The sequence below is a fragment of the Mastomys coucha genome, unplaced genomic scaffold (genome assembly GCF_008632895.1).
Source record: "Mastomys coucha isolate ucsf_1 unplaced genomic scaffold, UCSF_Mcou_1 pScaffold11, whole genome shotgun sequence".
Lineage (NCBI taxonomy): Eukaryota > Metazoa > Chordata > Mammalia > Rodentia > Muridae > Mastomys > Mastomys coucha.
In genome coordinates this window covers 31459642-31476429 of record NW_022196893.1, presented here as the reverse complement: position 1 = coordinate 31476429, position 16788 = coordinate 31459642, and the positions used below count along the sequence as shown (strand labels likewise).

The 16788-nt window shown below is 44.8% G+C and overlaps 1 protein-coding gene across 3 annotated transcripts in view; it reads right to left on the bottom strand.

The window, feature by feature from the left end:
• Dip2b (disco interacting protein 2 homolog B) overlaps positions 1-16788 on the bottom strand; it is a 188773-nt gene that overhangs the window by 109139 nt on the left and 62846 nt on the right. For all 3 annotated transcript variants that reach the window (XM_031355776.1, XM_031355787.1, XM_031355793.1), the window contains exon 2: positions 3365-3436. In XM_031355776.1, coding sequence (XP_031211636.1) covers positions 3365-3436 — 72 coding nt within the window. The remainder of the gene's footprint in view (positions 1-3364; positions 3437-16788) is intronic.

Genomic DNA, 16788 nt, shown 5'->3' with positions numbered 1-16788 from the left:
CAGTGGACATCTCAGCAGCATTGTATCGCCCAGTGTTCACAGTGGACATCTCAGCAGCATTGTATCATCACCCAGTGTTCACAGTGGACATCTCAGCAGCATTGTATCGCCCAGTGTTCACAGTGGACATCTCAGCAGCATTGTATCACCCAGTGTTCACAGTGGACATCTCAGCAGCATTGTATCATCGCCCAGTGTTCACAGTGGACATCTCAGCAGCATTGTATCACCCAGTGTTCACAGTGGACATCTCAGCAGCATTGTATCACCCAGTGTTCACAACTACTGCACAAAGCAGTAAGAGAAAGCAGGCAACTTTTCCTCGGTATTACTACCCCCCCTTTCTTTAAATTAATGTTTATGTGTGGAAGTGTCTGCCTCCTTGTATATGGATGCACCTTGCTCATTCAGTACCCACAGAGACCAGAAGAAGGTGCTGCATAAGCTGGTACTGGAGTTCTAGACCACTGTGAGACATCATGTGGGTGCTGAGAACTGAACCTGGGTTCTCTGGAAGAGCAGCCACTTAACTGTTGAGCCAGCTCTCCACCCCTCCTCTAGAATTCCCACAGACCTCACGGATGGACTTAGGAGGCACTACTCACACTGCCCTACCCTTAGTGCCACTGACGAGGCAGCACCACATTTCTGAATCTGACCACAGTCCTACCTGACAGGTAACCTTGTTAAGCAAGAGGAAGGAGTAAAAATGGTTGAGCACAGATGTAGGAAATTAAGTCTTTCTGCAGGAATCTAACAGAGGTATAATGCAATGGCTTCTAGTTTCTTCACAGGGTCATCTGCAAGGGCAATTCTACTGAGAGATGTACATACACTCTTGTTCTACTGCAAATAAACACCATGCTAACAAGTCAGCAATGACTCGGCTCCCATATAGGTCTGCCCATGGGGCAATATGTGCTGACAATGTAGATTTCTCAGTTTAAATTCATATTTACACTGTGAGGAATCCATCCCACCCCTACCTCCTGAGCACTGGGATTTGGTGGACACTGGAGTCTAAGCTCCCGCCCACACGCTCACACAGTAAGCGCTTTATCCACTGATCCCCCCGCCCCCCACCCCAGCCTTCCTTTTCTTTGCTGTACTTCTGGGCTGCTAGCATCGCAGGCATTCAGGTTTGTAACTAAACTCATCAGAACAACACTCCTACTCCATCACACCCGCAGGGCAAAAGCTGGGCTTCCACGGGCTGCCTCTCCTCTCTCAAGTTATTTCTGCATCCATTGGCTCATAAGTTATTTTAAATCCCACTAGTATTTGTGGGAAAGTACCATTGGGCCTCTGTATGCTCCACATCCATAGATTCAACTAAGATTGGACTGCAGATATTTGGGGGAAGCGGCAGCCTGTACTAAGCATGCGCAGGCTTTCCCTCCCTGCCGTTCTCTCTAAGCAACACAGTACAGCATCAGCTTATGCAGCACTCAGTCACAAAACAGCACCAGAAGCAACTGAGAGACGACCTAAGGTGTATGGCAAGGAGTGTGTAGATTACAGTCAAATACAAACAGAACCAGCCATTTTCTGTGAGAAACTTGAGCAGATACATTTTGGTAACTACAAGAATTCCTATAACCAGCTCCTTGCAGACACTGTGGGACAATGCAGGAAATATTTATTTATTTACTCTATTATTCATTCAAAAAATATTCATAGAATGTAATCCTGTGCAACATCTAGTTTGACAAGGATGGGAGTCACAAAAACTTTGTGGTATTTATAACTGAATAATAAAAGCATCTCTTCAGCTTGGGCTGGAGAGACAGCTCAGTGGTTAAGAGCACTGACTGCTCTTCCAGAGGTCCTGAGTTCAATTCCCAGCAACCACATGGTGGCTCACAACCATCTGTAATGAGATCTGATGCCCTCTTTTGGTGTGTCTGAAGACAGCTACAGTGTACTCATATAAATAAAAAATAAATCTTTTTTTAAAAAAGCAATTAGCCTTATAAAAAACAGATTTTGATTACAAAGGGAAATTTTAAATAAAAAATATTGGAGGCTGGAGAGACGGCTCAGAGGTTAAGAGCACTGACTACTCTTTCGAAGGACCTGGGTTCAATTCCTAGAACCCTCATGGGAGCTCACAGCTGTCTATAACTCCTAGATCAGACACCTTACACAGTCATACATGCAGGCAAAACCACCAATGCATGTAAAAGAAAGACACATTGCTCTAAAGCTGTCTGTTAGAAAGTGTGATGAGAGCAGCACCTAGCTATGGAGAGAAATGCTGGAGAAAGAGTGAAGTTAACCCGGGCTGCTGTGCCACATGCTTCTAGTCCCAGCAGAGGGTGGAAGTGGAGATGAGCAGGGCTCTTGGGGCTGGGGAGTTCATGCTGACCTTGTGCTCTTACACAGGATCTGGGTTTGACTTCCAGCACCCACATGGTGGCTCACAAGGGCTTGTATCCCACAGAATAAAATACCCACTTCTGACCTCTGTGGGCACCAGGAATACATGGTGGTGTACATACATTCATGTATGCAAAACACTCATAAACATAAAATAAAAAATTTGTTTAAAAAATATATATATATAAATCTGACATTGTGCTGGCATGATGGCTCACCAAGTGAATATGCTTGCCACCAAAACTGACGACCAGAATTCAATTCCAAGGACACATGAAGTGGAAGGAGGGTGCAAGTTGTTCTCTGAGCACTTTGTATATATACTCTCGATGGATGGATGAATGGATAGATGATAGAGATAGATGGTTGGATGGATGATTGATAGACAGACAGACAGACAGACAGACAGGCAGACAGACATCTGACACCTTGGAGGCAAGGAAGCACAACTGGAGTTAAGCACAAAGGGGGCCCTGGACGTCCAGACATGTAAGAAACTTGCCAATTTCTTCATAGAAGTGGTAACTGGGTGTAGAGCGCTCCCAAGCATGTGGGTTCTGCCCGTCTCCTCTCCTCCAGCACTGCACACCCTGCAATGGCATCTCCCTTCTCTCCCTGCCTTGCTGTCCCTATTCCTATCATTACCCAAATCTGCAGATGCTCAAGTTGCCTGTAGACATACATCTTTATGTGCACCAATTCTCTGGCATATATAAAATGCAGTTTTCTACAGCCTGGAATATTCTGTCACTGGAATGTCTCAGTCTTTCACACACTACCGCCCAAGGTCTATGTAAATGGTGTGATGATCTCAGGTGTCTTTACAATGCCTCAGCAGATGCTGCACTGAGAATCTTCCCCTGCTCTTGCCTTGGCTTGTCTTGCTGCCCATATGAGATGGTGGGGTAGAGCAAGCAGATGGCAGACATGTCCTAAGACAGCATCTCTGCAGGAGAACGCATGGAAAGTACCTCTCCTCTCTTACCTTGCGTCTGTGGGCTGTAAGGAGACAGGAGTCTGGATCTTTTCTTTTCATATCCTTTTTGTGTGATGTCCCCTAAAACAGCAAGAAACAGAAACGGGTTATGCATTACTCTTATCCTGTGGTTCCACACTGTAAAAATAAAACTAATTATAGAGTGTTAGAGAAGTACCACAGATAGAGTGGATTTTTTAAACGTATGGTTCTCTGACAGGACTTTCTAAAGTGTGGCTTCCCACAGGCTTGGAGACAACTTGTGGGAAATCGCAGGCTTGTCCCCACATCAGCCTTCCACAGCAGTTCGCTAGAGACTCCTGGCATCCCTCAGCACCCTCCCTTTCTTGGTATTTAAGATACTACAAAATGGAATAACACACAGGCACCTGAGTTTGAAAGATGATTTTATAAGGCCATTTGCTAACACTTGGGCGGGAACCCACGGCTGGAATTCCCACCTATGCTCTCCTGATTCAGTAGCTTGTATTACTCATTTTCTCCAAGCAAAGAACACTAATGAAGGGCACACACACATATGTGCCACACTGATAAATAAAGCAATGGCCAGCAGCAGGGAAATGGGGGGAGGGTGGGTAGAGGGAGCACTGGTAGGGTGAGGAGCTGCACAGGCCTCAAAGGCACACAAGGGAATGTAAGTGCTTCCAAGGTGGGGCAAGAAATATGGGCAGTGAAGCTCACGGAGCGTGAAAGCATTTTTCTAAAAATAAATAAATAAATAATTTTTTAAAATCAGAGAACACTTCACTTAAAATGAAGTTTTACTTATAATTCAGTACATAAAAACAGAAAAGGTTTTAAATAGCATAAAAGATAATTTAAACATACAACTTTCCAGTGTTTTTTAGATTTAATTGTTTATTTTTTAAAGATTTATTTATTATTCATGTTATGTATGTGAGTACATTATAGCTGTACAGATGGTTGTGGGCCTTCATGTGGTTGTTGGAAATCAAATTTTTAGGATCTCCACTCACTCTGGTCATCTCCGCTTGCTCAGTCCCTGCTTGCTCCGGCCCAAAGATTTATTTACTATTATAAATAAGTACACTGTAGCGCCATACCTGGCTCCACGCAGCCACATGGTTAACATTAACTGTTTATACACCAATGGCCAAGAAAGCATACGGTGACAGAAAGCCGCAATCCAGGTGATGCATGTCTGGTGTTGCTAGCTAGCTTCAGCATACCAGATCAGACGGACAGGGGGTAGGGAGATGGAGCCTTGCTGAAGACAGAATCAGAGAGACAAGATATTCCAGACTGCTACAGAGTATGAAAAGAAGCAAATGAATTGAAGAAACTCTGAGGACCAAACAGAGAGAGCGACAGGGAAGCCTAAGTAAGATCCGCTGAGTATCCATGGTGCCACTGCCATGGGAGCTGAACTTAGTGTGAGTCTGTAGGACACATGGAGATGTCCCATCAACAGGTGACCATACAGACCTAGAATCACAAGACTCTGGTCAATTCAAGATTTCAGGTAAGCTCAGCGAACACACACAATGAACCAAGGTCCCTCACAGCAGCTGGAAGGCTGCTCTTACTGTGGACTGGCAGCTCTCTCTGGGTTGGCCCTCACACAGAGCCCTCTACTCTTTTTTTTTTTTTTTTCCCCCCCGAAACAGGGTTTCTCTGTGTAGCCCTGGCTGTCCTGGAACTCACTCTATAGGACAGGCTGGCCTTGAACTCAGAAATCCACCTGCCTCTGCCTCCCAAGTGCTGGGATTAAAGGCGTGCACCACCACTGCCCGACGAGCCCTCTACTCTTGACTCTCTGGATTATGGGTGGGACAATCGCAGTGGCCGTTCCTGCTGTCTTGGACAGCATCTGATAAAGGAAAGGCCTCTCTTTAAGAGCTTTCTTCGGTGCTCAGTCTCCACCACTCATTGTTGGTAACTGACTTCGGACTCACTGGTGAATTTGGCAGCTGGGACATCTATCAATCATTGAACATGTCAGGTTTTGAAAGGGGTTAATCAAGAGAGTCTAACCCTGCTATGCCATTAGCTGAGTTACAGTCACAGTGGAGCAGAGACACTAGGAGCCCAGGAGGAAGCAGAGTAGCAGTCGGGAGCTGTGGGCTCCGCTGTGGGCTCCTAAAAATCTCCTCTCCAACTGTAAAGGCCTGCAACAGGCCTCCCACGCTGGCTGGCCTTCTGCTACTGTTGCTCTTCCTCTTAAGGCTCTTTCCCCAACTCTGTCACACTTCTGTGGTAGCACAGAGCACACCGCTGGTATTTTAACGATCTGTTTCCCTCTGCTCCCCACTAGACTGTGCACTTGAGCGCAGGATCATCCTGTCAGCTCAGTGGCCCGCCCACAGGCAGTACAATGCACACTGGTGAATGAGAGACTAAATGAATGGGTAAAATGGACGCGGTGAGGGAGCATTAAATCAAAGAGGCATGTGCGCTTGGGTGGAAAACTGGAGTGGAAGAAGGAGTCTTTACTTTAGCAGAAAGGCCTCCGGACAAGAACGGAGAGAAGATACTAAAATCTGACAGCAGAACTTAAAGGAGACTAAAAAAAAAAAAAGGAAAAAAGGCCAGGCTCATGCCTTTATCTCAGCACTCAAGAGGCAAAGACAGGAAGATCTGAGTTCGAGGCCAGCCTGGTCTACATCAGGAGACCTTGTCTCAAATAATAACAGAAGGGAGCAGAAAAGTAGATGCATGGGCTGGAGAGGAAGGGACACAGGTAGAGCATGGAGCCTCAGAGCAGGCAGAGACACACAGACAGGCCCTCAGCTCTACCCAACGCCTGAGAATCCTCAGTCCCTGGCTGTGTCATGCCCACCAGGATTCAGAACTCTGGAGTTAGTCTCATCCCCATGAGATAAGCAGACTTTGCTGCACTAAACAGTGCTGTTCACACTTGCTCCCACCTTTGCACTAATCGATGCTGTTCACACTTGCTCCCACCTTTGCACTAATCCATGCTGTTCACACTTGCTCCCACCTTTGCACTAATCCATGCTGTTCACATTTGCTCCCACCTTTGCACTAATCAATGCTGTTCACACTTGCTCCCACCTTTGTACTAATCCATGCTGTTCACACTTGCTCCCACCTTTGCACTAATCGATGCTGTTCACACTTGCTCCCTCCCACCTTTGCACTAATCCATGCTGTTCGCACTTGCTCCCACCTTTGCACTAATCGATGCTGTTCGCACTTGCTCCCACCTTTGCACTAATCGATGCTGTTCGCACTTGCTCCCACCTTTGCACTAATCCATGCTGTTCGCACTTGCTCCCACCTTTGGCTGCTCACTGTCTTGTTTCCTCCTGCTTTTACTGGGAGTTAGGGTGCTGGAGACCACTAAAGGGCTCCATGCAAGCTAGGCAAGCATTTTACAGCTGACCTACAACCCTTGACTTTGGATGTTTTTTTTTTTTAAAGATTTATTATATTTTTAATCCTCTTTCTGCCCCTCCATGTGCATGTGTGCATGTACATGGGCTGGGAGTTCAGGGAGAGAAAACAATTTCATGAAGTCAGTTCCTTCCCTGGGTCCCAGGGATCAGGCACAGGCCACCAGGCTTGGCAGCAGGCACCTTTACTCACTGAGCTATTTCTCCAGCATCCAGTTTTTTGAGACCTAAACAAATACAGAGATTAGCTTTTCCCTACAAGTAAGATAATGTGTTGTCCACCCACACGTAAGCTTAACAGAGTACACCTGTGCAAAGGTCTGCAGCAGCTGCTTACAGAAGGAAGTACACCTCATAAAAAGTAACAATCAGCCAGGTGCAGGCTGAGACCAACCCAGGTAGCCTTAATCTGTCTAGTCACCTTCAAAATTCTGCCTCAGCAAGGCAGAGCAGATCCACTGAAGTGGCTATTAAGTGGGTCTGGACAGCTGTCAGCACAAACAGGCCTGGAAGAGAGCAGCATGCCTGAAGGCAGAGATCTAAAAGTACATGCTTGGTCTCCAGGAATCAGGACCTGGAGGCCGCTGCTGCCCTTGGGGCCTCCTTCAGCAGCACCTTCCCGTGGAAGCCTCAGATAGACACTGACTTAACGTCCTCTCATTAGACAGCTTTCTACAGCACAACTGTCATTCTAGAGTTTAGAATGTTCTGTTAACAGTTCACCTGATCTGGCGAAATCCATGTTAAAAAAGCAGCAAAGCCAGCACCGTCATAGTGGGAGTGGGACCTGGGGAGCCACTGATGACGGACACAAGGCGGGCCCAGGCTCCATGTCTGCTCTGCCGGACGCTCACACTGCTGCCTTGCTCCCACACCTTTACCTCTTTCCTGCTCTTTGTTCCTAATTATTTCTTTGTCACGACTTCCAGAACATACACCAAAAAGAACAGAACCTGCCGCTCATAACAGGCAACCTGGAATAAAGCAAGTTACGGCTCTACTCATCAAAAAGCACTGCTTTTTAGAAGGTATAGCGGCTCCCCACACTCTACCTCTGAGATCCTTGGGAACACTTTAGAAGGCATAGCTCCCCACACTCTACCTCTAAGATCCTCGGGGACACTTTAGAAGTTATTAGCAGCTCCCCACACTCTACCTCTGAGACCCTCAGGAACACTTTAACCCTTTTTCATTTTTAACTGAGAATGCCAACTGTCAGAACCAAAACCAGTTGTTTAAAAAAATAAAAAATTGCTAGAGGCCATAACAAAGATGGCAGCAGCCACCACAAGTTCATCAGCTGGGGCAAAACACCCTGTGTGAGTTCCACACCCACTTACTGCCAAGTCTAAAAAGAAAAATTATAAGGGTCCCCATTACCTTCAAATTGATGCCTGTTACCCACTCATTCAATACTTTTACATGGAATTTTTAATTCAGGAAGGTAGTAGGAGTTAGTACGGCTGGAGATAGTACAATATAAGTTGTACCAATTAAGACAGAATGAAAATACACAGATCCACATGGGGGCAAGGGAAGACCATTGAGAATGTCAATGGGGCCAATCTGGAAGCTAACCAGAAAAGGGCCGAGAAGCTCGGTGATACCTAAGAAAATATTTTTCATTAAGTTTTATGTATTCCTTCAAATGAAAATTCTTTACATGTATTCAGTGTGTGTGTGTGTGCTTGAAGGGGAAGTGTGTGCTGTGGCATGCACATAAAGATTGGGGACAACTCAAGTCAGTCTTCTCCCAGGATGCTATGGATTCCGAGAATCAGACTTAGGTCATTGAGGATGATGGCAATCGCCTTTACCCACACAGCCATCTCACAAGCTCTAGATGAAAATGGACGCACAGCAGCCACACATCTTCAAACATCCTCCTTCCCCAGAAGGGTTCACAAGTATACAAAGCAATGCCTTAGCCCTCAAACCCACAGTCTTTCTCTTCTCTTTCTTGATATAACTGTAGATATGTAAGGCGATTCAAATTAATTAAATACAGTGTTTGGGCCAGCACAGTGGCTCAGCAGGCACAGGCACTGCTGCAGTGCCTGAGGCAGCGGAGCCCAGGAACCCACATAAAGGCGGACAACTCCACAAAATCACCCTCTGACCACCACACACGTGCCCACGTATACACACAGGGTTTCTTAAAACTTCAAAAATCCTGACTTATTTCTTACATTTCTTTGTGTTTATTTCTGCACGTAGATAAAATCAATATTGTGATGGAAAGGCAAAGTTTACACAGGTAAGCAATCAAGTTCTGTTAAACTAATACAATCTATAGTGAACGCCAGGCCAGCCTGAGCCGCAGTGAAGCTGTCTTAAAACAACAATAAAGTTGGAAGTTGAGAATCTTCATTTATCTAATATTTTTCATCAGTTCTAAAAGTCTTCAAATGGTAATAATTTCTTTTTAAAGTAAACCTTGTTAGTTTTGCAAAACAATTTTTGCAAATTAAGATCTTGTACATTCTGTCCTCATAGATGCCCTCTCACCTCATTTAGAAGAGTGGCATTTCTGTATTAAGAACTAGAGGACCCAGATTGTACTCTCCTAAACCTCTAAGCATAGTGTTGTTGTGGCTCCATGGCTCACCTTTCTAGGTCGAACATATGATTCTTACCAATAGTATTTTACCAAAAGCACCACGCAAGTTCCAACAAATAAAAGACAAGAAAAGATATCGAGAAGCTGAGCTCTGAAGTGTGGCTACCTCAACCCGCAGCTGGCTAGACCCATCTCACTAACGCAAACGGAATGCTGTGCTTACCTAATGGCCGAGTGCTTAAAAAGAAGCAGGGGGAATTGGGAAGTGGTGAGTTTGCCACAGATCTGGGCAGTGGAGAACGTGCAGGCTTCACAGAGAAGCAGAGCATTCACTCATCCACTTGCTCCTACAGTCACTGAGACCGCTGAGCAGGCTGCTGCGGAGTAACACCCAAATGGCTCCTGCTCTGGACTGCTTCTGCTGAGACTTCAAGAGAGTCAAAGTCTGGACACTTAGCATACACTCAACTAGTTTTAGTGGACACACTCCAGCGAGAGTCCTAATATACCTTTATATTCAACAGGTTCGTTTAGAAAATTCTGGGTTGCTTGGATCTTTCTAGATACCTGTTCTACAGCTGAGCAGTGTATCTCCACCGTTGTAGTCAGTCTGAGTCAATCTTTTGTAAAGAAAGGGGGTTGGTGAGGCCAACCTGAGCGCCATCCCTGCAATCCTGAGGCAAGAAAGAACTGACTCCTCAAAGTGACTCTGACCTCCACCTGATGCTGTTGGCACACCCGAGTTTAGAACAGTAACACTGGAAGAGGAAAGAGGGTCTCCAGTGTTTCTAGGAGATGCTGGATTCTGACCAACAAGATCAGCAGATCCCAATGCTGGCAGACTACAAGAGTAGAAAACTGACCTCTTACAGAAGAGATACAAACCTACATCCAAAGTGAGGGAAGATCAATCACCATATGTGAATATAAATGGCGTTCTCACACACATACATGTGAATGTAAACGGCACCATCACTCACTCACACAGGTGAACGTAAATGGTGCCATCACGCATGTACATATGTGAATGTAAATGGTGACGTCAGGCACGGAGCAGTGGATTAAATGTAACGCACTATGGATGTTGCCCAACTTCAGGGTGTCAGGAGAAAAGGCCACTTTATCTACGGCTACTGCATTCCTCAGACTAGAGGTTGGGAAGCCATTTCCAGCAGTGAGTGATGTACGCAGCGGCACAGCACAGGGTCTGCCCCGACTGTTCATCCATTGGGAATTGGTTTTTGGTTTTTCAAGATAGAAGGTTTCTCTGTGTAGCCTTGGCTGTCCTGGAGCTTGCTCCGTAGACCAGGGTGGCCTTGAACTCAGAAAGACCATCCTACCTCTGCCTCCTGAGTGTGGGGATCAAGGTATACACCCAGGTAGGACAATTTTTTTTAAAGCAGGAAAAAATACTAACATGTAGACCAACTACATAGCCACATTAAGTAATGCATGAATCAGGCATGTTTCATCAACAGGCTACACGAAAGTAGATGATCAAAACCAAGCACATCCCCCGGAAATCCAGAACTGAACTGAAGACGGTTGCTGGCAGCTAGTTCACTCTCACACAGGCGCAGAGTCCCAGCACTGCCAGCGCCATCTCGATGGGAAAACTTGCCAGTGCCACAGGAAGCACGTTTCAGTGTCTGCCAGGGGATCTGTAATTTAGGCATCAGGAGACTTAGTTTTTCAGGATATAAACTAGTTCTGTGATCCTGGGCTATACTCGGGCCTCAGTTTCCTCACTGGTGATGAGGAAGATCACTGTCTGACACTGCTAACACACAGCAAGTCAGAAGCAGAGGAAGATATCCAGCGAGGAGCAGAGAAGAGTGAGCAAGAATATATAGATTTTAGCAACCATCTGCGTAGGAGGTGGCAGCTGAAGTGTAGTGTGAATGATATCAGCCAAAAAGAACTTGGTGTGAGAAGAGAGGAAGGCCAGAGAAGGAATCCTGGGGGAGACTGACACTGAATGGGAGTGGGGTTACTAAGAGAGCAGGAAAACCACGAGAGGATGGGAAGGAGAGGAGAGGAAAAATAATGATGGACACAGTCACAAATGTGATGTCAGCATTGAAGACAGCTTCTTCACCAGCAGCCCAGGGAACAATTTACAGGAGGGGCGAGAGAGGGCAGACGCAGCAAAGATAAGACATAGATTTAGAAAGCGTTAACCAGAGGGAGTGTGTGCTAGCTGAGAGGTTTAGAAGTGCCCAGCCATTGAGCTAGTTAAGGCAGATTAAATATAAAGGGTGTGTGTGTGTGTGTGTGTGTGTGTGTGTGTGTGTGTATCTGTCTGTCTTTCATTCGTGAATCTAGAGATCTTGGGTGGGTACAGAGCCACGTGTGTGGGGGGGGGGGGAGCACAGAGCAGACCCTTTAACAATTCACCGCTCCAGAAGACTTCATCATCTTCTATAGCAAACAATTAATGTCTGCTCACTTCTCCAAAAGCTCTCCTGTATTTAACACAATATTTAAGGCACTTTACTAGCTGGAAGAAACAGTCCAACAAGAGGCTGCATGTGTTACAACAATGCAAAGAAAAGAATTCAGTGGTCTGCTCAGTGCCAAGATCAACATCTCTTCCAAAGTGTTATTCTAAATCTGCAAGCCAAGGCCTGAAATCAGACCAGGTTTAATCATCCATTTTGAATTTCTCCTTGAACAGCAGGTCCTGAGAAAAAAATTCTCCACTGGATCTAGTGGCCTCAAGAGATAGACTTCAATAGCCTGTGGTAACCAAAGAGCTTCAAATTCCAAGAGACAAGGGCTAGGAGTGTACCTCAAGTGACAGAGTGCCTGTCTAGCATGCACAAAGCTTGGTCTCCAGCACCACCCAAAACTAAGCTTGGAGACATACCCACCCACATGCACACGCACATGTACACTCAAACACACACCTGTATCTCCGCACTCAGGAGGCAGAGGCAAGCAGAGTCAGAAGTCCAAAGTATTTATACAGCTCATTTACACAGCCTGTGCAGCCAAAGCTGACACGAGACCGCTTCAAACAGTCTAAAGGACATCTGCCTTTCTCATGCTGAGGCTGCACTGTCAAGTCATCACCTCTCTACTTCCCATGCCAACCTTCCCGAATGAACTGAACCTTTTTTGAAATACTCAATCCCAAATAACTTACTGTTTCCCCACTGTGAAACTGTCTCTTTCCCACTTGCTCCAGCCCTGCAGTTCTTTCCAGACTCAAAGTTTGGCTATGTTATAAAAAGGCCTGACCTTGCCTGCCACACAAACTCCAGTCAAGTCTGTGACAGCAGCCCACAGAAGCGAAAAGCTTCAGAAGCTCATCTCCTAGGGACCTTCGGGTATCCCTAACTCAGAGTTAGCCCCGATTTGTCCTTTCAATAGTCGATGGAGGGTCTCAAGTGCTAGGTTCCCCCCAAGAAATGATTTACTAAGAGCTAAGCAAAATTGTCTTCTGACTGACCTTCACCAATGTTCCAATACCCTAATCTTTGCTGAGCTGAACCTTGGCTTGGAATTTTGTAAACAATGTTTGCAGAGGCATTACAATCTGGCCTGTCTACTTCATATAAAGATATTGTGTATTTAAAAGGTTGTTTTCCCCTCTACGTCCTGGTAATTTTAAAGGTTTTGCTTCTAGTGAGTTTGTAATCATTAGAAAATTTTTGCCTATAAAATGGATAATAACCTTACATTATGTATAATTTTTTTTGCCCCTGCTTCAGTATAAGAAGCTAAGAATTTGAATTTTTCAATGTACATTATTATTTAATTCCTCTAATAAGAAATACCTTTGTTCTTATACCATGAGGTTTAAAAACGAGTATTAGTTGCTCTAGAAGGGGTTTCAGAGGCAACACCTTCCTCGATATTTGGGCCTCGGTTAGTTATAGCAAGAAAGCTAAGTTGCTTGCTTTTGACCAAGGCCAACCTTAGGCTCAGCACAAGACTTAGGCCCTGAGAGACTCAGAGCTTTTTACACAAGGTAAAGAAAGCTGCTGTAAACAACTGTATCAATTGTAATCAAATGTCTGGGTTTTAAATATGCCCACAGCAATTCTTTGACAAAAGAAAACATTAATATAAATTCATCTTTTCTCATATTCAAAGTAAAGTTTTAACATCCTATTATGAAGTTGTGGTGATATTAATAAAAAATATGATAAAATAAATGTATTTTAGAAAACATCTCTTAAAAACCTGATGAGATGTCTATTTCTTGCTTCAAACAGCAATTAAATTGGTTATTATAAAATATTAATTGATATTTGGCCTATTACATAGTAAAGATTTTTAGGCAAAATTGATAATTATCCAAAAGACAAATTGTTAAAATTTGCTTGTCTGCATGCTTTTATATTTCCTGTAAATTTATGTATGCACCCCATAAAAAAATACATCTACAACCCTTTTATGAGAGAAAGTATATGTGATTAGACCACATGTTTAGCACAAGTAATTGAACTACGTGCTATAGTCACTGTTTTTAAAGTGCTAAAATCAAACTTTTAATTTTGCCTTAAGAGGAAAAGCAACAAAAAATGTAATCATTGCCTACATTGTTTTTCTATGCTTGGTGTTCCTAATCAGATTGGAACAGATTATGGAACTGGCTATTACAGTCAAGCATTTAGATGTTTTGTTAACAATTTAATGTTGCCCATATTACTGGGATTTCTTAATTTTCTCAGAGACAAGTAATTGTTGAATGTGCACATTGTACTCTAAAAATTTGGCTTTTAAACAAAAACGGGAGAATTATATCCCTGTGTACATTATTTAAATCATGCTTTTTATTTTTAAAAAATTTTAAATTTGGATGCCAAGGAACTCTCTGAGAATCTATGGCACCCTACAATCAGGCATAACTATGCCTAGGTGAAATGGAATAATCTTTTAACTGGAGCCTAAAAGGGCCCAGATGTTTTAATCACCTTGAGAGGAGGCGGCTACTGCTTTAGATCCATCATACTTAAGATGACCTCAATGGACCTTGAACGGTATGCCGCCTGACTTTTCTTTTTGTTTTGTAATGACCATAACAGTCTGATGCCTGCTTTGAGAATACACTCAGATACAACACTCTCTTGTGTTTGAGTGTGTGTGTCAGTTTTTCTTTGCCGAATCCTTGCCTGCCTTATTACCGGGATCCCGATTTCTTCCACGGATTGAGGGGCCAAGGCTAGCTGGCCTGTGGCATTTGCCTAGTTTTCTCTTTTAAAGTGACAGCTCTTTATTTACTTAAGAAAAAGTTATGTGCAAATACTAAATGTTGCTTTAAATTAGATGCTGGTTACATTGCCAAGGTATGTGTGTGCAGAGTAGAGGGGAGAGGGCAGAAGGGAGAGAGAGATTGTGTGCGAGCATCTGAGTGAGAGAATGTTCCTGCACGTGAGTGTCAGTGTCTTCAGGGATATACCACATTGCTTGTGAGTACACGGAACACCTCTTCCGGAGGACTCTCTCAGCACACTAAGCCTGAAATTTCAAACATGTGAATCCACTCAAGGCTGATAACAGGGATTTCCACAATGCCAAATACTCCTTTGGGATCCAGCCATGAGTGGCTAATCAGAAGAGAAGGGACATTTGCTCTCTTGTGACAGGAGCAGACTGTGAGATTCTATTGGGAAGGATAAATGACACTGGTGCAGGACAGAGACAGCAGCACACAAACACGTGTGAAAACAGTGCCTGTCACCAAAGTCACATGCAAGAAACTGGGGTCTTCAAAGAAGGGACACCAGCCAGGGATGCCGGGAGTAAACACAACAGGTTCAATACACAAAGGCGTCAAGATGGCAAACAGACACTATGACGGCCACCAAGAGCAAGTAAAGGGGACGAGGGGAGCAGTTGCTGAGCTACTAAAACATGGTGGAATAATAAATGCTTACACTTGCATAACTATTTCAGGGAAGAGACTGGCAAAGGTCTGCAGATAGAATAGGTAAAATATACAGAATGCAGGTAGAGGACGCTAGGAGGAAAGGAAGGTGGTAGAGAACTAGGCTGGAGGGCTCAGGGAGAGCTAGCCTAGAGCACTGTAGAGGGATTTTAATCTAGCAACATGGCTACTCTGGCTGGAATACAAACATGTCTTTAATCTCAAACAATAAGTGTAACGTTAGTGTGTAGAAGGAAGCACAGTGATGTTTAACTGAGTGGCAGACAAAGTGACAAATCAGAGAAAGATCTGACAGAATAGAATATGCTCAACTTCCATGAGAACAGACAGGAATGGGAAGTGACTTGAGGGAGCAGTGCAGAGAGATAAGGCAGTTTTATCACAATAGTTATAGGGAGACAGGTTGCAGAAAGAGAACAAACTAGACAGGTGAAGACAGAAGGAGCCAGAAGATTAGAACAGATTGCCAGAGTTAGTATGAGGCCAAGCAGAGCAATTCAATCAGAAGCTGAAAGAAGCCAGATTGAATCAGTCAGCATGGAGAGGAATTTGAGCCAGAACAGCTGAGTTGAGCCAGCCAATGAGAAAGAACAAGAAAGGGTGAGCTTATTCAGCAGAAAGTCTCAGAGGCTTTAACATTGTATGGAGGCTAGAAGCTTCCAGGACTAGGCTTAGGTTAGCAGACCCTCGAAGACAACAATTATATCAGACAAATAAAAGATGCTGTTACAGAGTACTGAAGGCTGGAGCACTGAGGGAGAGCTAGGCTGGAGCATTGAGGGGGAGCTAGGCTGGAGCAGTAAGGGGAGCTGGGCTGGAGCACTGAGAGGGAGCTAGGCTGGAGCACTGAGGGAGAGTTAGGCTGGAGCACTGAGGGGAGCTGGGCTGGAGCACTGAAGGAAGTATTAGACTGGAGCACTGAAGGAAGTATTAGACTGGAGCACTGAGGGAGAGCTAGGCTGGAGCACTGAGGGAGAGCTAGGCTGGAGCACTGAGGGGGGCTGCTAGATTGGAGCACTGAGGGCATGAAGTAGAACTCTTATGAGAATGAGAGAGACATACACACAATCTGAAGGTGTTAGCCATTTCCTCTTCTTGGACCAGCTTTCTGGGCAAAATCCTCAAGTAAGAGGTAACAGTTATGTAAATCAATGAATTCAGAAACACCACTTATGTCTAGCCTAGAACATGGTCTAGCCTGGAACACTACAGGCAAATACTAGCTTCTCCTAGATACTCCTTGTCTTTGGAAATAAATTTTCAGATGAAAAACAACAAAGAGGACATGTGGGTCACAGAGACAACTCTAGCAGGCTGTCTTCTCACAGACTAACCAATAAAGAGGTCATCTGGGTGAGGTGGAAGAATGTTCTATAAGCCCCCAGCAGGAGGAGGAAGAGGAGGCTGTAGAGGGGAGGCAGAAAGGGTCAGAAGGAGGAAGGAGAGTGGAGGGGAGGCAGAAAGAGACAGAGGGAGGAAGGAGAGTGGAAAGAAGGCAAAAGGCAGAGAGAGACAGAGGGAGGAGGGAGAGTGGAGGGGAGGCAGAAAGAGACAGAGGGAGGAGGGAGAGTGGAGG